The sequence below is a fragment of the Thunnus thynnus genome, chromosome 6, assembly GCF_963924715.1.
Source record: "Thunnus thynnus chromosome 6, fThuThy2.1, whole genome shotgun sequence".
NCBI classification, from domain to species: domain Eukaryota; kingdom Metazoa; phylum Chordata; class Actinopteri; order Scombriformes; family Scombridae; genus Thunnus; species Thunnus thynnus.
The window spans coordinates 13,945,838-13,969,267 of NC_089522.1; the positions used below are offsets into that span (position 1 = coordinate 13,945,838).

The 23,430-nt window shown below is 39.4% G+C and overlaps 1 protein-coding gene across 4 annotated transcripts; it reads left to right on the plus strand.

Moving 5' to 3' along the window:
• The first annotated feature begins 3,119 nt into the window (after positions 1 to 3,119).
• Positions 3,120 to 23,173, plus strand: si:dkey-178k16.1 (band 4.1-like protein 1). Of its 4 annotated transcripts, XM_067591904.1 has the most exons (21): positions 3,120 to 3,220; positions 6,199 to 6,241; positions 6,369 to 6,444; positions 7,851 to 8,069; positions 8,188 to 8,275; positions 8,371 to 8,523; positions 9,678 to 9,775; positions 10,779 to 10,954; positions 11,218 to 11,471; positions 12,130 to 12,168; positions 13,299 to 13,328; positions 14,038 to 14,193; positions 14,496 to 15,608; positions 16,780 to 16,830; positions 17,228 to 17,629; positions 19,684 to 19,905; positions 20,074 to 20,133; positions 20,367 to 20,456; positions 20,610 to 20,690; positions 21,166 to 21,282; positions 21,398 to 23,173. In XM_067591904.1, exons 1-21 carry the CDS (start codon positions 3,146 to 3,148, stop codon positions 21,401 to 21,403), a joined length of 3,549 nt encoding a protein of 1,182 aa, XP_067448005.1. In that variant the 5' UTR covers positions 3,120 to 3,145; the 3' UTR covers positions 21,404 to 23,173. The 4 variants fall into 4 exon arrangements, with proteins under 4 accessions (XP_067448005.1, XP_067448007.1, XP_067448006.1 ...); XM_067591906.1 differs by lacking the exon at positions 14,496 to 15,608; XM_067591905.1 differs by lacking the exons at positions 12,130 to 12,168; positions 13,299 to 13,328.
• Positions 23,174 to 23,430: the final 257 nt, after the last annotated feature.

A 23,430-nucleotide genomic window follows, 5' to 3' on the forward strand; every position in this document is an offset into this window, starting at 1 on the left:
TTAAACTTTGGCTGAACGGAATTTTCTCTGTAGGTCCAACCCCAGAAATGCTAATGTTCATTTTCATGGTTCATTTCATTTTTGCTGGTTAACCGCATGACCACGTGACTTTTTCACTGTATTGCAGAGGCGAGGCTGTTTTGAAACTGCTTTCCTGAGTTCAGTGAATTCTGCACTACTGATATTTCAGTGCTTTCGTAAATTTATTCTCAGTCTATTCTGCACTGGAACAGTTGAAATGTGGTTCTTTTTCACATGAGTGGTCTGAATAGTAAAACACAACTTTAATATCTCCCAAATCAAATAATCTCTATAACTTTTTTTGTTTTTTTTCCAATTTCACTTTGTTAGACAGATGCAGCATAGCATCAAACATGCAGTAAAAAAGATACTTTTCTATATCTGTGCACATACTAAAAGCATTCAGCGTTCTTATATCTGAAGTTCCTTGGAGGAAAAAACACACCAGCTCCATATATGTGAGGTTTATTTGATCATGTTAACAAGTTAAAACTAAATGAAAGATTCATGACACTGGGTCCAGGCTCGGCCTCATTTGAAAGAGCTGAAAGGGTTATGACCTCAGTATATCTACAGTACAGTATATCTTGCATCATTTCTTCCCAATTTAACAGCATCAATCTAATACATGTGCCTGCAGCTTTGCTCTCCACTTCCTCCCCTCATGGGAGGTCAGAGTGCAGAGTCAGCTTCAGACCTCTGAGCCTCTGAAGGTTCAGCTGAGTTCAGCGTCTTGCTCGAGGGAACTTCAGAGCGTGTACTTGCCAGCACTGGAGCTCTACCTGTCTGGTTGGAAGACAGTCTCTCTTACTTCTACACTGACTTACATCTATACTGCGCTTTGAGCTACTACTGGCTCTTAAAAAATGTGGTTAAATTCAGAACCCAAGAGTTGTACCACGCACCGTTATTTAGAAACTTGAACATATCAAATATATTTTTGAAGCTTTTTTCTAAGTCGTCATGCTGGAACTTGGTGAAACAACTGCTACGACTAGCTCGATTGTATGAATGTGCAATTCATATCAGAATGTTTAAGATTATGTAAATGATTTTTATTAATTTGATTTTATTCTATTTACTCATTCCTTAGTGTTCTTACTGCTGCTGTTTTGTGATGGTCGCCACACAAAATATCATTGTGTTGCATACAATGACTATAAAGTGTCTTATGTCTTAAAACCAGCTTTGAAGTTATTAATTAAATTACTCTGGAACTAGAGGGGATGTTTGGTCCATCCACCTTCAAATATTACAATTTAAATGTTAATTGTATTTACATCTATTTCCTCCATGCGGCAGCCTCAAATGTGATGTTGCTTAATGAATCCAGTATGAAGTACAAGACTGTAATTTTTGCTTACTTTTAATGAACTGTACTGAAAACGTGTTGAACCCAGTGTGAACTTGGTTGCAAGTTTGATTAAAGGGGCATTCTACCGTATCTATTTTACACATGAAATCAGTTGTAAAAATCTTCTGTGGCTCTGGGGACAGCTTTGTAAAGTCTGAAAAAATAACTCAGATGATGTTATGGGCATTTATCAGGCATAATGGGTCTAATTAAAGATGCTTTAGGCATTTTAGGAAATGTAAGTTCCAGTATTTTTTTAGCTTCACTCATAATAAGGACTTTTGTGCAAGCAAATGTAATGGTACCATTTATTTACCTTTAATTTGAGTAGACCATCATATGGTTTTGTTTAACCTGGCTATAGCCCAGACTAGTATTAACTGTAAAGATTAAATACTGTAGCAATTACATTGCATAACAGAAATGACTCAGGCTAACTTTAACAAATCTCTAGCTATTTGATTACACAGCGCTATCTCTCCACTTGTATTAGTTGAAGTGACAAAGTTCAATAGATTTACTTTCTCCTCGGCCAGCCGTTAACTCATTCACACGTAGGCTGTCTCTCCTCATCTTGTTTGCATGGGCCAAGCGATCAGCAAAATGGATTTCTAGGATTACACCAAATGGCTGCTAACACAATCAGCCCAGAGAACTAGTTAGAGAAATGTGATTGGAGCCAATTGGAGCGACAACGAAATCTCATCAACAGCTCCTGAATTGGTTGCTATGCTTGGGGGACCACCTGAGATGTGTGTTGCAATTTCATTTTGTTGGGAAATCGAATAAATGCGCCACACCCCGAAAAATCTCTGACTGCAGCCTCTGCCTGTTAATCAGCATTGTTCTCACTACTCTTCCCGCGGCAGCCTCAGTGCAGCAGGATGTGGATTATTATTTATTTGATTGAGAGACACATTACTAAAACGGTTAATTAATTTGCTTTTCTTCATTTTTTAAAAGGTTAGGTGAATGTTTATTAAAAGAGCTGAACAAAGCTGTGTGGTGGCCTTGTAGTAACCAGAGATAGAGAAAGTGAGAGGACACACGCGCACACACAGAAGGGACCTATTACTTCTGTTTCCATGGTAACAGCTGCTTGGTTGCTTTGTCGCCATAGGAGCCAGGTTTCCCTTGGAGACGAATATGGCGCGTGTGTTTATCCGCGTGTGTGTTTGTGTCTGTGCATGTGTGTGTGGAAATAGCATTTGCCAAGGCTGCCTGTGCAACCCACAGAGGCCTTGTTTTCAGCCCCGAAGGGCTGGATAGAAAAAAGGTGTGGTCTGCTGAAACACCACTGATGCGAAATGCAATTCCTCCCCTTATATAGACATACAGGGGGATGCTCCTCCTCCTCAACAGGGGAGAGGACAGACTGAGAGCTGGAAGCATCTCACAGACCACCATTGGGGTGGATATTTATGTTACTGATATTTTTGTCTCCTTTGCATTGGGAAATATGAAAACAAGAAAATGAAAATAATGTATTATTTTACTAACCAACCACTGAATATAATGCATAAAATATCTTTTTTGAAGCAATGAGATCCCATTTCAAACAGTCTTACAAATACTTTATTTTACACTGGATGCCAATCTTACACAACTTTATTAAATTGCATTATTACACGCTGTCCTCTTCTTTTTGTCTGAGTATTAGCAGCCACACCATGTCACCTGCCCACTTTCTGTGTGTTCTTATACGTTGTATGTGTGTGTGTGTGTGTGTGTGTGTCACAGAAATTTGCCAAGGGCCAGACCCTGCTGGACATGGTGTGTGGCCATCTGAACCTGCTGGAGAGGGACTACTTTGGCCTGACTTTCCAGGACACGGACAACACCAAGGTCAGACACACACAAATACATACACACACACGAAGAAAGATAACTTTATTTGTATAGCACTTTTCAAAACATAGTTACAAAGTGCTTTACAGAACAAGATAAAATAGACAGTCACGATAAAACAATAACAAAAATAAAAACAGAGCAAGGTAAAAATAATAGAGACATGAATAAAAACATAGAACATACGACCTGATAAAACAGAGAGTATAATAAAAACAACTCTTGACCTATAAGATTTGTAACTGCCTGTATCAATGTGTGCTTATTATTTGATGAACATTCACTAAGTTCTTCTTCCCCTTAATATAAGCTTAAATATGTCAATTGGCTACATTTCTGTAAATCTACACTTTAAAGCTGTACTTGTCGCTGTCTCTTCAAATATATGTTTTTCTTCTTACTTCACTTGGATGTTTGAGCTTCGCTGTACAACATGATGTAAGTGCAGAGTTTGACACTAGCAGTCTGCTTTCACATTCATCTGCTGAAGGGAGACAGTTTCTCTGGGTACATCTCAAGTCTCTTATTTGATCTTTTGTTGCTCCTCGCTGCTTGCTTGAACCGGAAGTTGTCCTGGTCTGCCATGTTGAAGGCTGTCTCAAAGCTCTTATTTCTGCTCTGAGGAGTGAGGAGCGAGGAGTGAGGAGGGATCTCTGAGTAGCCATGAGCGAGGATACATGAGAGCAGCCTTCATGGAAGTGCAGTTTTATACCAGAGTGGAGACAGATAACAGTGTACCACTCCCAAGTTTTATATTTTATTTGTTTTCTGATTCATTATCTAGTTAAACATCTGTTACTTGTCGGTCTGATCAACAAAAGAACCATAAACAACTTTCTTCATTTATTAGAAAGATTTTTCTTTTCATGATCTGTTATTTCCCCCATCAACTTTTATTATGGACAAAATTAAAGACAGGAAGAGTCTGTCTGTCAGCAAGAGACACATTTTAAATACATTTATATTTTACATAATTCATCATCATTTCCATTCAGTCACATGTGAAGCTAAGAAAAATTCCTGAGCGTCGGGTTTGATATGAGTTACATAATTTCAATTTCCCTGAAACATTTAGCCTAATAAATAATTTCCAGTGTTCAAAAGACATTGACCATATTCTGGGTTATTAAATAATACAGACCAAATAATTAATAAATAAACAAACACATTCTGCCAGTAGAAATGATTCATGTGCCTCTGAGCAGGACACAGTACACAGTATAAATACAGAATGCAGGTTTTTATTCATGTACACGTGTTTGTTAAGCAGTTAAAAAAATATTCTTATATTCATAGATTCTGAATTTTCAATGTTGTTGTATTGTATTTGTTGGGACAATGTACAATTTTAAACATAAATGTTAACATTTGATGTACTGCACCAGAGTCAGCGCAAAGCTAATTTTCATCTGCAGTCCCATAAAATTAAAACATATAAAAGCACAATAACAAACAGTACAAAGCAAAAAACACACAGGACACATTATACAAAATACAAACCTACACACAATAGCACATCATATACACTCACAATGTCAACTAGAAATTAATAATGTATGCTTGTCAAATTAAAAGCAAGATTATTTGCATTCATGAGAAGACCATGAGATGAAATTTAGATTCAGTGGTTACAGAGCTGAATAGTTTTTACCAGATTTTTTAATTTGGTCTTGAACGTAGTGATGGAACTGCAGCTCTTCATATCATCAGGAAAGACATTCATCTGAGTTGTGGCTTTCACAGAGAAAGTTGACTGCCCAAATGCAGTGAGACGAAACGGTATGGTACAATCTTGTATGGAGGATATTCTGGAGGATCTAATAGAACCTACTCAGCGAGTGTACACATAGTGGAGGAGGGGCCAAAGCATTTAACATTTTACAAACTTAAAATAATGAGGGAGAAGGATTATTAGATGTAATTTTAAGGATTGGGTAATTCAACTGTTTTTGTGGGGAAAAAAAACATATCAGACACAAATTACTATTCAAAGTGGTGTATTTTTATTTATCTTAAAACATGTCTGAAGGGGATCTTTAACTTTAAAGTTTCACCAGTGTTGTAGTTGACTCATACAATGTAAAGAGGCATTTAGTGGTCTGTAGCTCACCAATAGTACTCGGGCATGTAGTTATAGTGCAGTTGTACAGTTGTATGTAGTGTAAGTGATACATTTTTTTGTCAATAAAAACCAGAAATGATAAGAACAGCATTAGTACAGTACTGTTCCATGTGCTTCTTGTATCCACTTTGATCTGATAGCACCAGGCAGCACAAGCGTTTACTGTGTAACATCATCAGATGTGCAACAAACTGCACTGACGTCTGTCCAGTTTAATCCCCAACTTATCATATAGAGCTTTAAACAGAATTTCACAAGAATTTCATTTAGTTTTCATTACTTGCCACAGTGACTACTATTCATAATACAGTGTATGTATGTATGTATATGTATTGATAAGTACGAGAGAAGAAGAATGTTTCTTTGTAGCTGCTTGTAATAGTTTATTTACTGTTTTAGTTGAATTATAGCACTGATTCAACCAGTTTTTCATTTCCAGGTGTTTTAAAGCAGTGAGTCCCTCATTGCCCTTTTAGTAATGATTAACCACTTAAAGCCTGAGATTGGCATACATGGCCTTTAACCTTTTAAAATGTGATTAGACAGTATGGCCTTTTAAAAATTGTGCACAGGGTCTACAGAGCACCATGAAAGCTCTAGTGACATTAAGCGGACGGAGCTAGATTCAACTGGCATTTATAGCCCCAATATTGACGCTTTCAGTGTTTATAGAGGCATTCATCCATTTTCTCGTAGCGTGAATATATTTGGTTTCAACGAGGGAATTGATTTAAAAAGGGTAGAGCAGCTGGCGAGGTACAGTACTTAAAAGGGCTGTTAAAAATGTGGCTATGGATGATTTTGCGGAGGTCGAAATTTCTCAAAAGGGATTGTCTCTTTCATTCTTTATCAGAATTGGTTGGATCCCTCCAAAGAGATTAAGAAGCAAATTCGGGGTAAGTACAGCAGACACACACATATACAGTCTCACACACGCAGGTCAAGAATCCACACACACACATGCAGTATTTTAATGAACAGGCAGTCCTTCACAAAACAATCTTACTGATGGTTTGTCCACAGTTGGTTCCTGGAATTTGGGATTTTCTGTCAAGTTCTACCCCCCGGACCCATCTGTGCTCATTGAAGACATCACCAGGTAGGTCTGAATACAACAACAGGGACTCATAGGTCAAAGCAAACTTATAGATAGATACAGTAAAAGAAACCTGATTTGTTTCGGTTGTCTGAAGGTAAAATGTTGAGTGTTAAGATAGAAGACCCACTATAATTGCTTATTTGTTATTACTTATTTATTCCTGTCATGTAAGTATGTATTAAATTGTGGAACTGTTACCTTAGTTGTTGTTTGGTGCCTTGGGTGTGCACCATGTGGTCAGGACACTTAAATGGGACCTATTATGCTTTTCCTTATTTTTTGAACTGTGAATCATGCAAAGCTTCTCTAGTGGAGCCCCAGAATAAAAATATAGAGCTGGAAGTGAGCATAATAGGTCCTCTTTAAACCTGCAGTGCGGAACTTGAAACAATACAATTCTCTCTGTGACTATGATCTTTGCAAAAAGATAAGCCTGTATGTATATATGTACATATGTTTATTATGCTCACTAGACTGTTGTCTAGAGTGTATGTACTGTATGTACTCTATGCAGACATATATAGGAAGATTTTATTTTTAGACAAAAGACAAAAAGTATAAATATAATAAATCATAATGAATAATGAACTGCTTAAAAGGTCTGTTCACCAACATTACACAAAAAACAAATTATACAAGATATTTCTGAAACTTGTGGTGCTCAAAGCATTTTACATAAAACTTTTTTCTGTGTTACACTCTGGTAAGAGCCGTTCTCATCAGAGCCACTTTCTGCCAAAAAGTAGTGCGTACAGTATGAAAGCTTTTGGCATTGTGATGTAGTTTTCATTAAGACCTATTTTCTGCTGAACACTGAGGTCTGTGGACTATCCTAAAAAACAGAATAACTGGGAAATTGTCTCTGGAAAGAGATGTTGTCATTTTGCAGTTCTTTGAGCACCACAAACAAATTGCACCACAGTTCTGGTGAGATGAGGAAATTCTCAGAGATCTAAAAACCTCCACAAGTAGTAATAGGGGTAAGTAAAACAGATGATAACATTTTTTTGGTAATTTTAATGGACCAAAATTGTAAAAGTAGGATAGGCAAAGATATAGATTGTCAGGAGCTATGTCCTACATCTTCCATCATCTAATGAATGACTCAGTCAGTGTAGAAGCTTTTAATCTGTCAAATCCTTTGTTTTCCTGGAGAGAAACAGATGAGGGCCAAGTAAAGAGACATTTAAAAATTTCACACAGAAAAGATTTACAGCCATATGCCAGCAGCTCTGTGTTTAGACACAGTCATGCAGTAGTGCTTCTTAAAGCCACACTAGCATGGCTAAAAACTTGATTCAACTTCAAATAAGAACTGAGAGAGACAAGTCTAACAGTGGGTCTTCCCTGATAAAGTAGACACTTCAAGACAAGCAGCATCTCTGTCTGTTGCTGTGTCTCTTTAGGTACTACCTGTGCCTGCAGTTGAGGGACGACATCCTGTCCGGCCGTCTGCCCTGCTCATTTGTCACCCACGCTCTTCTGGGCTCTTACACTGTCCAGGCTGAACTGGGAGACTACGAGCCTGAGGAACATGGCCCCGACTATGTCAGCGACTTCCGCTTTGCCCCCAACCAGACACGTGAGCTGGAGGAGAGGGTGATGGAGCTGCACCGTAACTACAGGTCAGAGAAAAAATGACTTCATTAATTAAATTGAATGCCATGGTGATAATGGCAAATGCTTGATTTGTGGGATCAATATAAAAGACGTGATGATTCATGTGCGGCATTTGTACTGTAGGGGAATGAGTCCAGCAGACGCAGAGGTGAACTTTCTAGAAAATGCCAAGAAGCTCTCGATGTATGGAGTGGACCTGCATCACGCTAAGGTACAGAGATAATACATAGGTGCTCCCAGACTTGGACAGTATTTCCTCACACTTGTGTTCAAAGTTTTCTGATCCTCTATGCCTGTGTTTGCCAGGATTCAGAGGGAATTGACATAATGCTCGGTGTGAGCGCCAACGGTCTGCTCATCTACCGAGACCGTCTAAGGATCAACCGGTTCGCCTGGCCAAAAATCCTCAAGATCTCCTATAAGAGGAGCAACTTCTACATCAAGATCCGCCCTGGGGAGGTAAATAAAAACTATTATTATCTTGTCTTTTGCATCTTGCTTGAGAAGTTGTGCAATGACTGCATGCACAGCCCCACTAGAACAGCTCGTGACAGTCATTCTGGCAAAGCCGAGACAAGTGAAATGAAGGATCATTTGGTAAAGAGCCAACTCCACATTTCTATTTCATGGTTTCACAGTTGTTAAAATTACATCATTGTCTCTCTTGACTTGTCGCAAACAGCATAAATAGTCATTTCATGGTCTGATAAAAGTGTTACTTCAGAGTTTTATCTGCAGAATACCATGTGACAACTGACAAGGAGTGTTTTTTCAGACATTATTTATAGCCCCCAGAGATACTGTTCTTACAGATGAGTCCAATAGGTCATGTTTTTATTCTTTTCCTCCTTCTCTCTTCCTCTATGGTGGCTTTAAATGTGATTAACCAGTCATGAGGATTTACACTTTTATCAAGGATTTTACTTGGGACTGTTAGAGCCACATTACACTCGCTCTGGTTTTCAACTCCCTAAAATTATTAAGATTTCTTGTTTTTTTTTTTCCCTACAATCTGTGGCCTTCAGGGTATCTGCAGTGTGTTTTATATCCACTGTTAAACTGACATTGACATCTTAATACCGAATATCAAGGCCACTCTGTGCATATACTTTGTTCTGTAGATCTATCCTCTTAAGTCAGCTGTCACTTCAAATTTACCCAGAGGGTTGTCATTGTGTTTAAAGCCCTTTTATTCTAAACTGTCCCCACAGAATTTTTGCATGGATTAAAAGTTGGCTTCCTCATTTGAATGGACTACTTCTTATGTTTTAAGAGCTGTTATATTGCTAATAAGCTATTGATTTGAACGCTGCTTCTTCTGTTCACACCACTGAACATCTGATGCAGCAAGTGCATGAACGGCTAATTTGTAGGTTGGTTAGAGATAGAAAATCTACCTGACATGGCAGTGGGGAGATGCGAGAAAATATGTCTATGGCTAAACAGAAAAAAAACGACATTGATTTTTCCATTCCTGCGGAGTAAACACAATTCACCCTACCACCATCACTTCATCTTTCCCCGGCACTCACTCCCTTCACTCCTCTTTTCTTCTTCACCTGCCCTCCTCCTCCTCCACCACCACCCCTCCACTCCTTCCCCTCACTGCTCAGTATGAACAGTTTGAGAGCACCATAGGCTTCAAGCTGCCCAACCATCGGGCCTCGAAGCGATTGTGGAAGGTCTGCATTGAGCACCACACCTTCTTCAGGTAGGACTTCATACTCAAAAATACACAGACAGACTTTTTTCTGCACTGTAGTTGTTGCACCCTGCATGCACTGTAGCACTTGGCACAGTGGAAGTATCCCTCAAGTGACACTCATCATACAAATGTGTTAATAACTTTTCATGGTAACAATTTTTACAGGTCTCATAATTCCCTATAATTTGTTGAAAGTACTTGAACATTACTAATATGTAATTGTAAATTCATAGGAAGCTTCCTGAAGAGGACAAAGTAATTTGCTTCTAATTATAGGTGAAATGGAAACAGTACACGTCTAATTAATTAATTCCAATTAATTTCTATTGTAACCAAGAGGGTGAGTGCACAGCAGGTCAGCTGAACATGCAAAAGTAAGAAATTTGTCTACAGACAAGCAGACCGTTGAATGCATACAGTACGGAGAATTAAGTTTCCAATAATAAATGAATATTTCCTTGGGTTTAAATGGTCAGTTCTTGCAGTCAGCAAGATTTTAATTCCTGACAGTAACACCTAATTTTACGGATCCCTTAGTTTACTACTAATTTCCAAGAGTAACTGCTCATTCTTAGAGCATTTCTTTTAAAGGGTTATGTAATTTGATAGTATATGGGAGAACCTAATATGTAAATATCTAGTTTGACACACAAAACTACACACTGAAAATTATGTTTTTTTTTCTGTTAGAAAAGAAAGTTGTAAAGATGTTTTTAACTACATTTGAACCCAAATGTATTAAGTGGGTACAACTTAACACTTTTTCCAGTTTTCTTATCATTTGTATTCATCAATTGCACCACCCCTCTTTCTGGAAAATGTCCTAAAAATGTACCATTATGTGCCTGCAAATTACTCAGAAAAGTTAGTATAAAATTAAGGGACTCATAGTTGTCTCATTTCTCTCTTCTTTGTCAAATTCTTAACTGTGTAATAAAGTAAAATGTGTAGACTAGGTGCAGAATCTTGGTGCTTGTGGCAGATTTTCATAAACTGAATCCTCCTGCAGGTTGGTTTCCCCAGAGCCGCCTCCCAAGGGCTTCCTGGTGATTGGCTCCAAGTTCCGCTACAGTGGGCGGACCCAAGCCCAAACCAGACAGGCGAGTGCTCTGATTGACAGGCCTGCTCCGCAGTTTGACCGCTCAGTTAGCAAGAGGTACTTGCTGCCACGAAGTATTGATGGAGGTAAGAAACCCAGTTATTCCACTCTCCCATCAGGGTGCACTCATGATTCCTGGATTATGTTGTGGGGCAGTAACATCTCACCCAGTGTGTGCTGGGTAAGGCTCCAGTAGCCCTGTGTTATCTGAGTCTCAAATTTCTCAGCAAAAAAAGAAATGAAGGCAGTAATTTTATGTTTATGCACAGCATACTGAGCTTGTACAGTAGATCATGTCATGTAAAAACTTAAAAACGGTTGACGTTTCCCTTCCCTTGGCTTTAACCAGCTTCAGCTCTAGGTGACAGTATGGACCAGCTGTCCCAGCGAAGCTCCAGTGAGCGCACACAGTTCATGTCCAGAGAGGACCTAGACCAAGAAGGCAGTCTGGACCTGGAGCACGATCACTACCACTATCAGGACCAGGACCAAGACCAAGACCATTACACAGATCAGGAGCTGGAGCTGCAGGAGCGAGGTCAAGATCAGAGGCATACTCGGGCTGCCAACATCTCAACGCCCACCAAGATGCTGGAGCTCAAGGTACAAAATGAGAGGATAGAAAACTGTACAAATACACACAAACCTGACTTCATTCCAGCTCTTATTGTCTTGGCTTATAGCTGTTAAACACACCTGCAACGTGTACATTATAGTTCACACAGTATGAATCAACACTGTAAATGAAATAAGCACTCACATTGTTAAAATATTGCCTTTCCTATGTGAACTGTATCACACTTTTGAGGACAGTACAGAGAAATATCCACAAGCAGTTCCTTTGGCTCATTTTAAATTGTAAAAGCACACAGCTTCGCCCCAAGTCGGAAAAATCCCTCATGAACGTTTGGCTAACACTCCTCATCCGTCTCTCTCACATTCCTTTTTATTTGAGACTGTAATCACTGTCCCTATTTTTTCTCCCCATGACCTAATTTCTTCCACTTTCTGCTCCTCACCAGACTTATGAGACTTCTCAGTATGAGTCAGCTCTACTCACTTTTTCTCAAATCTTCCCCCCAAAATCTAACTTGATCTTTTTGCTCCAGATGTTTTGTTTTGTTTTTTTTAAACTCACACCCTGCCTCGAACAGTTTTGTTCTCTTCTCGCTGCTATAATGTTAACACACCTTGCTCACCTTGCTAACCTCTGCTCTCTTCTCTCTGACCTTTCTGTTCTCCGCCTCATTCTCTCCTGCAGGGTGAGGAGGCAGGCTCGCCTGTAGACTCTAAATCAGAGGTATTTTGGCCATGGGCACTTTTGTCTGTCTGTGTGGTTTTGGTTGTTGTAGGTCATGCTCCGTACTCTGTGTCTGTTAAGCACGAATGTTACTTCTTTTCATGTCATGATTTCCAGGATTCCACTGACTATAATCCATGGAAACTGCATGAATCTATCTTCAGATGAATAGACACAAAATGTTTTATATACATTTATTCAGGCTCTTCTTCTTCTCCCTTTTTTTTCTATCTGCCCACTGGGAAGTAGTTTCAGTGGGAATTCATATTTGATATACTTCACAGGCATTTACTGTGGCTGACGCTCTTATCCAGAGTGACAGAAACATTAAAACTCTACATGGAAAAAGCTTCTTTTTTTTTTTTTTTCCAAATGTCAACACATGTTCGAGAGCGTGCATCTTTAACAGTGTCCCTGTGTGAAATTAAAGGGATTGATTGTTATTAGCAGGATAAACAGATGGCCCTTAAGCACTGTTGATGACTCAGTGAATCAGTGGTTCCCTAGTTAACAAATCTCCTGGTACAGCAGCTGAGATGCATAAAATCTCATTATTTAATTAATGCTTATTTTTAATTTATTTTACTGCTAAAATGGCATTCAAGACACACTGTGTCTTTGTTTATGCCAAATTTATTTTAGTTTTTATTTGGATGATAAATGGAAGTGTATCTAGTCTTGCACTGGTAATTTGGTAGTGTTACGGGGTATTGTAGGAAATATTGGCATTGCATTTGTTACTCAAGGGTCTGTTCATTTGTGGTTTTGTAATTCCTTCTCACCAAATCTTTGTATGAAGAAGTATGGGAATAATCCCCCTAATAATGTTCAGCCTATAGATTACTGCATTAATTATCGATCGGCTGACATTGAAATGGATTGTCCCTGTCTTCTTGGCAGAACATTAAATGGCTTAACTGTCTTAGTCCAAAGCCCCAACAGTCAACTGTTTCTGTCTGTCCGTCTGGCCGCCTGCCTTTTTGACTCACCTGCAGCACTTTACCTCTTTGTCTCTGCACGCATCTGTTCTCCAACTACCCCACCCCCCCAACCCTCAACTCCTGCTTTGCTCAAAACCCTTCACTTCATCTCACTTGCCCCACCTCGGGCTCCCTCATCTGTTGGACAAGGATCTGGCCATCCCTCGGCCCAAACAGGAGGTACTGCTCGTCTTCTCTATTTCGGCATGTGCCGTGTGTGACCCTCACCAGGAGTCCTGTGCTTATCATTGTGCTTGTCACTTACTGTTAGAACAGTCCACAGCAACAGCAATGGAGGTCATGTTCAAATATTCAGGATCGATTGGTGCACCGCTTTCTTAAGTGTAATATCATAGTTGTGCACGTCAGTTTCCTAGTTTCTGAACACTGTTACCAGTGAAAATCTTGTCATCTGTCTAGCCTTTGATCAGTAAATAAATAAAAGGGAAAATTACAATAAAGCATGTGCTCCATCTTCCAAAGATTGCAGAGTAGAAGTGGTTGTGTGAAGGAAAATATACTGTAATATAATTGTGTCACTGATTAGAAGATTTTCAAACCTCCAGATGTACCTGGATCTCTGGATGAGGCCTATATCTGCATCTGGTCACCCTTAAGACCTCTGTTGTCCAACCATGTGATGTAGCATTTAATTCATCCTACAGCACAATTAAATAACAGAAAACAGAAAATCTTGCACTACAATCTAATCAGAATAGAGTTAGAGAAGGAATTTTAAAAAGAAAAACCTCCACATTCATTTTCAATGTGAATCCATATATAGTTTAATTGTGTAAACAAATATAACCAGAATCTAATAGATTTACAGCTCAGATTTTAATGTATATGTTAATTTGTGCCATGGATGTGCCCTTCACTGTGTAAGCAGCAGTTCTTGGATAAGCCGGAAGATGTTATACAGAAGCACCAGGCCAGCATCAATGAGCTGAAGAGAGCTTTGAGGCAGCCTAACAGCAAGATGGCCCAGAGAGAGAAACGCCTTTCTTCAGCTACTCCTCCTGGAGGAACCCCCGAGCGGAAACCAGTAAGAACAAGATTTTATTCCCATTTTTTTAAACTTACTATTCGTTTTCTATATATTACCATTTTCTAAAAATATTGTATTGGCCGGCCCTTTCCCATCCTGTCTGCTCCTCCCATTCTCTATCAAAATGCTGTTTGTACTGAACCAAAACACAGAAAATCATGGTCTTAGGTCCTCCAGTTAATCACTCTTTTTCTTGAATGATCATTTACAGTATTGATGTGGGGTAACAATGATATCAGAGATGGAGGAGACGTGTATCTAGCTAGGCTAATGCAACTGTTTACTCTATGTCAACATAGGCGACCGGTGATGCCAAATTGATTGACAAGCAGGATGCTTATGAAGGAGTGCTGGATACTTACTCTAAAGAGGAGAAGAGTAAGACCTCTCCTATGGGTAGAGACACGTTCACAGTAACATCTTGGAGGGAAGCAACTATGAACAATTATCAAACACCGTGGGATTCATTGAGAACTCAAACTGGAACATCTCCAAAACAGGAAACAGACTTTACAGCAACAGATATGAACCCTATGGACGATTCATTGGCGATTAATGGCCACCATGATTCTGTAACAGCAAGGAATTCTATTCAAGAAAATGGATACGGCTCTCCGCATGACAAACAGAGGAGTGTAATGAACAATAGAGATGGGAGGCATTGTCAGTATGAGCACAACATTCATCAAGAGAGACTGAAGAACTTTGAAACTCCGGTAGCTGCGGATTCTCTCCCAAAGGGCAACGGGGGCAGAATTGAGAGTGACGTGAGGCGTTATGAGACATGGAAAATAAAAGACCCAAGCCTCAAGGGAGAGAAAGATTGCAACAAAACTGGGAACTCACACTCAGAAGTCACCAGAATAGTTCCTCTCAAGCCGCAGAGATCAAAGAAATCTTTGAATAAAGAGAACAAAGGTGTTGTAAACCCTCAAACTCAAAGCCAGTCCGATAGAGGCATCTTCGGTGCGGCTGGGGATGTACAGATGACAAAATCAAAAGACGAATACTGTGAGACAGGAAGGAGAGTGGATGGTAATGCTGCAGTGCAATCCGCCACAGATGTTGTCAAGGAAAACACAAAATACCACAGTGAAGCTGCAATGTCATATCAGCAACAAAATCAACTACATCAGCAGATTAAGAGCGAGTCGTTTGGACAACAAGAGCTCAGAGACTTCAGGGATACAACGGGGCAAAGTCAGTGGACAAGAGGAGATATGCGACATGAAGATAATTTTCAAAACAGCACAGAGTTTAAAGAGAATCTCGCTAGCTCCAAATTCCCCACAGCTCCCCCTCGGACTCTTCCTCTGAAAACGCAGTGGTCCCGAGACAGACAGAGCAACATGGACAGCAGCCACATCCACTACAGGACGCCCAGCCAAGAAACGACCAAGAGGAAGCAAGCGGTAAAACCATCTGACCCCTAACCTATTTGTCAATCATCGGAAAGTAAAACATTGCATGAGCTTCAGGCGATGTGGTGCAAATCTTTCGTTTTTATCATCTAAAAACAACACACACACATACTTCAGAACTCATGTGGCTGTGTATGAGAAGGCAAAACTTCACGTTCCTCTGCATCGCATCATTGACCGACTTAATTCACGTCCATGGCCCAGGGAGCTTTTTGCTTTCCCTTGTTCCCCTCCGCAAAGCTTGACATCTGCTTGGCCATTTCAGAACCCTGCGGGCCTTTTAAGCAAAGTTCCCATTGCTTAAGCTTCAGTCGTCCCTCCTTATCTCACCTTAACTTGTCACGTTAACACCTGGTCTCTCCTTCCAACATCCTCACATAACAAAGGTGGCTGCTGTTGCAAGGAGCGCAAGACCTTCCCACCATTTTTCTTTGAAACCTCTTTTTGACATGATTTAAATCTTTTTTCGTAAATGGCAGAGAAGGGCATTTGAACCAAATGTTCTATCTTGGCATCTCTGTAGCGATAGCAGAAAATGACAAAGGTGATTAGATGTAATCACAGGCTGCAGAGCTGCCAAACCTCTTCAGGGCTTAGGCATTCATATGTTGCATTTACAAATATGGATACCTTTTTCCTGAAAGGGACTTTTAGAAATCTAACCTTTCAGTGCATGGCATTACCGTTGCACTTGCGGCCATTTTTAAGAATGTCACTCTGTGAAATGTACCCTATGTGCATGCTTCTGACAGTAACCTTTAGCTTTAGAGTCTCTGGGAATTCTCATATATGTGTTGATGGTGTAAGTTTAGCAAGTTGATGGATGAATTAAGTGTTCTCATTTATAAATAATAATGCAGTGAATTTCACCGAGTACAAATGCAATTAGCTTAAAAGCAGAATATTGCAAACTTGGTTTCTCTAAATGTGAAAATAAATGCTTCTATCACTGTTTTACGCTGTAAACAGAACATCATGTTAACACAGTGACAAGAAAACCTCTAACTCTGTGTTTCTGCTCTTTCCTTTTTTGATACAATGACACACACGTTAGTTATAGATAGGTATTATGATTTGTGGCAATTTAATTGAATTCTATGAATTGACACACTTTATTCTGTTTTATATTAATGTTTGCTTGTTGTTTGTTTTTCTTCTATAGGAGACACCTCCCACACCTGCTATTCACGAGGAGCCTTTCAACGAAGCCTCAGTGAGTCATCGCTCAGCTCCACCAGTCTGTTTTTTTTCTCCTTTTAAGCTACTTATTCGTAAATGAGTAAACAAACTGCACTTAGCTATTCAACACATTCTCATTTAAGATTTCATTCGAGTGTTGCAAAAATTAAAAGTACAATTTACAAGTTGATATCTAATCAAAAAAGTTAAACCCCTGCAATAAAAGTCAAAACACAGGATTTTAAAAATAATTAAATCTAATTTATAATATTTTCTGATGCTGGTTTTGCTCATATCAGTAATTATTGTAAAACTGCCCTACATTTTTAATTCTGATCAGCATTTTTTTCTGTTGCTCAGACTGATTATATAAGGAAATGTACCTGTATTTTACATGGTCTGCATTAAGTGTTCTGCACTCTTTCCTGTAGAGGGAACCATGGGAGAGACGTCTTGGCTCTGTCTCAGAGGATGACCAAGACCACGAGATCCTGTACCTGAAGGAGACCCACCTGGGCATCGAGCGCAAATGTTCCAGCATCACAGTCAGCTCTACATCCAGCCTGGAGGCAGAAGTAGATTTCACTGTCCTCACGGACCTGCACACAGGCATGGAGGAGTTCTCCAGGGGCATGACAGAGCTGGGAGAGAGGGATCTGTCACCTGACGGGGGTCTGTGCTTTGGAATCGATTTTCTCCAGCAACAAGGCCCCTCTGAACCCCCGCCTCCATTAGTGTCAGCTCCTCTGTCCAGAGGAGCGAGCAGCAGCCCTCCGGCCAAACATATCCAGGCTGAAGAGGTCCGACCAGAGGTGAAACGGCCTGATGTGCAGGTAGAGACAAAATTCTGTGTTGTGTGTTTGGAGCATTTACTGTAGGAGCTTCTGCTCCTTTAGTTTGATTTGTTGTGGCAGCTGAGAACTGTGCTATTTTAAGGCATCACGACTGCCTAAAAATATGCATCTTCCTCCTCTTTCAATCAAACTGCAATGCAGGTGAATTTGGGTGTGAACATAATCTGAATGTACCATGAACAGAAAATTCAGAAAGTTGTTTTATGTCTCAGGAATATTGCATACACATTTTTAACTGGAAATATGAAGTGCAGGCTACAGTTTTGCCAAGACTACTGAAGTAGGACTGCATGTATATCCTCCCCAACTCCCCCCACCTTCTCACACCCCCATATCACCCTCTTAGTGCAGTCCAAGTCTGCAACAAAGTGTGAATTCAGGCTACCACAGCGAGCTGTTGATGAGTTTGTGCAAGTTTTGTTTACAAGCTCTAGTTTGCCTGTGCAGTAGTTGGTCAGTGTAAATGAAATGTACTGGTCAAATAAAAAGAACCGTGACAACATTTTGCTTACTATGGTCCAGATGAAAAACAAAGTGTTTGTCACAGATTTCAAACAGTTTTTTCTGGTGTTTGTTTGTTTTTGTGTAGAGCTTTAAGCCTTCAATAGTCATAAATCTGTATAATGTAAAAGTCTAGAGCTTAAAATATATATTGAATATGCTTCTGAAATCAACAAAAAAACAGAAAAAGGACAAACATAAAGTAAGTGGCTGTAATAAAACATGCAGATGAGATTTAATTTAATGTTTTAATTAAAACATGTGATTTGAGTTTGATGCTCTTTATCTAGCAGCGCTGATGGAAGACAGACCCTCCACCTACCTTTTCTCCTTCCTGTTTGTCTTTTCTTTTAATCTAATTTCTATGATAAAAGATCTTCTTCAAAAACTGATATTAACTCATATTGCCTGTCTGCATGTTGCATTCCAGCATGTGGTGGAACTAAGTACATTTACTCAAGCACTGTACTTAAGTACAATTATGTGGTATTTGTACTTTACTTGAGTATTTCCATCTTATGTGATTTTATACTGCCCGTCCACTACATTTATTTTACAGCTTTAGTTACAAGATTTGACACAATGGATAATATAACAAGCTTTTAAAATACAACACATTGTTAAAGATGAAACCAGTGGTTTCCAACCTTTTTGGTTTTTGACGTCTTACAAAAAGCAGTGTGTAGTCGGGGTCACATTTCAGATGTCTATGAGTTGTTAACAGCTCCACCAAATAATGATTTTTCCCTCTAAACTTCTCACATGGTTTCATTTCAATAAATGTTCAAATGATCCAGCATTTCACCAAAAATCAAAGATTAAAGAAAAAGTCCAAAAACTGAAACTTCCTCTCCCATTAATCATCTCATGACCCCTCAGATTTATCTGGTGACCCTTTGGGGTAGTTCAAACAGGCTCCACCTCCAGCAGCTACAATAGTAACATGCTGCTCTAACACTGATGCTTCAGTATTTATAATCTAATGATGTCATCTATAATAATATATATGACATCATTAGGGCCTTTTGTATTTTGTGTGAGTTTCGTGGCCACCGTAGGTTCTCCTAAATGCTTGGAGAGGGACGGTGAGGGGTTATTAATTTGTTGCAATCTGCAACCTCACTGCCAGATGCCACTAAATCCTACACACTGGTCCTTTAAGTACATTTTACTGCTAATACTTATGTACTTTTACTTAAGTATTTTCATGCAGGACTTTCACTTGTAATGGAGTATTTTTACATTGCTGTATTGGTACTTCTACTGAAGTAAAGGATCTGAATACTTCTTCCACCACTGAATTTCAGTCACTTGTGTTTGCCTTTTGCTATGTGTACTCTTTTGTTCATTCCTGTGCATCAGAAGCTTTAATAAATATTGAATATATTTTTGTGAAGAAGGTGCTTCCAACTTCATGTCTGATATCTCTGGATCTTTTTGAAGTCCTGTTTTCCCACAGAACTTCAGAATAAAAGCAGCAGTTATTTGTCTTCCCTGTAAATACTAAAACTTGTCTTTTTTCTTTTCTCAAGCCTGTAGTACCCAAAAAACCAAAGAGGTCAGTACCAGTGTCATCGTCAGTGGACAGAGAGCAGTCGCACAGGGAACCCAGTCGTATCGCTACCGTCCCTCCACTAAGCAGGGAGGCTAGTGATGTCATGATCACACCGACAGTGAGGAAGACGGATGTCAGGACGGAGACCCAGCCCAACGGGTCAGAGGTCACCACGACCATCGTGGAGTTCACAGATCAGGTTAAATTACTATTTTTAGTGAAACACTTTATAGATGAGAAAGAATATTTGATGTGATTAGAACAAAAAACAGTTATTATGTTATATACAGTATGGATTATTATTGTGGAGCTGTATGTCAGTTGCTCTGAATAAAAATAAGTCACATAATAAAACTTTTTGTTTCAGGATCATGGCATCGGTGGCCTTAGTGAGGTTTCTTACTCTACGAGACAGAGTGTATCCCCTGTGAGTACAAACAAGAGGACCTCTCCAATTTTAACTCAACCTGCAGCACACTCATTCTTGCTCTCCAGGGTTTAAACCTACTTACAAAGACCAAAGACATGAATTCCTGAATATGATGGATGTCTTCAAATATCAAAGAATTATTGCTTGTTTTATAACGTGTACTGATTTGTGCATATGTATGTCAGTGTTTACACTATTTTTTAATGCTGCCAGCTGTTGTGCTTTCTCAGGTGCATATGGGCAGTCTTGGAAGAGAGGCAACAGGGTCACCCATTCTTGTCACTGAAAACGTTACCTCAGCAACCACACACGTCACCAAGGTAGAGACGCTTAAGTAAAACCATATGAATTATGAATTTAACTTAAGATTATTTCAACACAAGGGGGTGCAGCTCATCTCTTATGTCTGAGTACAGTGAAATGTGAGTTCTACTTCTAACAGCTTTTTACAGAGAAGCTGTTGTGTGTTGCAGACAGTGAAAGGAGGATATTCAGAGACCAGGATCGAGAAGAGGATCATAATCACAGGAGATGATGATGTAGACCAGGAACAGGTGAGCTGAGGTGAACAAGTGAAGTGTGTGGGGGGGGGGGGGGGGGGGGGGGCAGTGGTGTTAGAACAAATGTGTGCAAGGTATTTACTGGTTGCTGGTTTTGGATATTGTAGTTTTTGATGATCTATTCTGATTATTTATTATTTTGGTATTGGAACTACTTTTGAGCCTCTATACAGTATTGCAGGCATATATTTTCATATTATATTATATTATATTATATTATATTATATTATATTATATTATATTATTTAAAAAATGCAAAGAAAATCAACTGTTCTTTGAAACATTAAAGTCAAATTGTCTTACTATATAAAAAAATTGTTGAACTGGAATTTGACAGGAATTCAGCCTGGAGCTGAAAAACACAGACAATCAACAGAAGTTCTCATGAAAGTTGTGTGAAAGTATTTTAAACATTTTTCCTGATATGCATTTTTATACATAGTAATCACAGTGCACTCTTTTCTTGCAGGCTTTGGCTATTGCAATACAGGAAGCCAAGCAGCAGCATCCAGACATGCAGGTGACCAAGGCAGTTGTTGTCAGGGAAACAGAATCATCCACTGAGGATCGACACGGCACATCAGAGGTACAGGTGCCATCTTGACTCCAAAAAGATAATATCTGGCCAAGATGTAGCCTCATAACCTGCTCTGAGGTTCAGGGATTTAAGGGTTGACTATCTCTTCTTTTTTTATCTGCAGTCTTGATTTCCTGAGACGAGAGTGCCCCCCTTTGGACCAGACGTGAAATTGCCACCCATCATCTCTACTGATAGACTACTACCAGTGACGCCCTAATGGAGCCTCCTTCACACACTCACTCACACACACACACACACACTCACACACACACACACACACACACACACACACACACACACACACACACACACACACACAAGCATACACAGAGCTAAAACATGACTCTTTTCAAATCTGATTTCTTATGTTTTATTTTTATGGTTTGGAGGTCATGCTGCAAAAAAGAAAACATTTCATGGTCCTTGATTGGTTGACAGTGTGCCACCACAACACCAAACATCTGGAACAATTAAAGACATAATCCAACTAAATTCTCTGAAACCTCTCGGGGCATCTGTATCCAAACCTCTTGCTTAAGTATTCCTTAAAGGTCAAAGGGAATTAGTGCAGAAGGGGTTTGTTTAGATAATCTGTGTGCTCGTCCTCATTCACACTGTGGATAATCCAAGGTCACATGTTGGTACCCATCCCAATCAGGAAGTGTCATTTGTGAAAAAAGAAATATGAGAAAAAAATGGCCATGCATAGAGGAGTGTCTTATCCTGCTGTAATGAATAACAAGAAATCATCAGACTCCTGCTGTGTGTGCAGAAAAAAACCTACTGTGTGTGCTAACACTTTGTTAATAATAAAATCCATTACATGTAACTCCAGTACAGTTACAGCATCCAGTAAAGCAAGGTTTAGTGAGAGTAGAACAAACCTACATTAAATTTTCATTCCCACACAACCAGTCAAATGAACAAATGAGCTTTGCCCCACCTCCCATCATACTGACTGATGACGATGCACTGTTGAATAGAAAGGATCATCAAGGTCCTCTGTTGGTGTTTATTCAAGTGTTTAAGTACCAAAGTTGGAGCTACTGTGGTCTGATCACTATACTTCTTCCCCCTTCCTGTCTCACCTTTAGGATTTTACTTGTATCTTACCATGATATGTGGGTGGCAAGTAGGCTATGCAAAGATGTGATTCCAGTCACTGCGTCATGATGGACTTTGATTGACTTTGAGAATTTCTGCATATGTCTGTCTGGACATTAGGAGTTGTTAATACACAGTGTACCTGTTGTATTTATCCAAATGGTGGCGATGTAGTCTCTGAGCATGCTGATGTTTCAGAATGAGCCCAGTTTCTCTCCTTTCCCAGCCTTTAGATGCGCTTTCAGAATTCAGCCGGATATAATATGACTTTGTGTAGTAAGTACATAGAGTAGGCTCACACCCTTGTTCAAGTTGCCCAACGGGCTGCTGCATAAGTAAAACTAGTATTTGAGATAATGTTTGCATGATAAATTCTTGCATTATTGGATTGTAATTGATTAATATGGCTATTAAGTCAAGAATGACGGATCATGATATCTAGGACGACATGGTGGATCATGAAAGAGCCGCTATGAGAAATCGCACAGACGTTAAGGTGAAATTATTCACAATCTGAAGTCAAATCTGAGTTGTGGCATGTAAAACAGGAAATTAAGCTTCCTGACAGGAAATGAAGAGTATTCATCAAAAAAAAAGAAACAAATTTCGAGCACACAATGCATTTGGTTTTAATCCAATGACAGCACAGTGGTTACAGTTTCTTCCCTCTGTCACAACCCTTTAACACATTTGTCTCATTTCAAGCCACTAGTGCTGTTAAATATATTATTACATATCAGTTTGCTTATAAAATACAAATTTTACCTCCAAATAAAGGAACACAGAGAAGGCCTGTAATGCCTACCCATTTTTTTCACTGCTGATTATTTTACAAAATATTTCGAGACACTCTGAACTGCTGACATGGTATTATGCATCAGAGCCCTTCCATTTCTCTTTCAAGCAAAGTACAGTGTTATAGATAATACATACAGTAGGAGCATTAGTTCTGTGTGGTTTGGTACATAAATGTTAGAGGGATGCCATAGACATGTAGTGTGCCAATTAAAGGGGACCTATAATGCTCATTTCCAGCTCTATATTTTTATT

Excerpts from the sequence above, each read along its gene's own strand:
- si:dkey-178k16.1 (XM_067591904.1), top strand. The coding sequence starts at position 3,146 with ATGGTGTGTGGCCATCTGAACCTGCTGGAGAGGGACTACTTTGGCCTG. Across the intron at positions 14,194-14,495 it reads GAACCCCCGAGCGGAAACCA|GCGACCGGTGATGCCAAATT; the intron begins GTAAGAACAAGA and ends ATGTCAACATAG. Across the intron at positions 20,134-20,366 it reads CGAGACAGAGTGTATCCCCT|GTGCATATGGGCAGTCTTGG; the intron begins GTGAGTACAAAC and ends GTGCTTTCTCAG.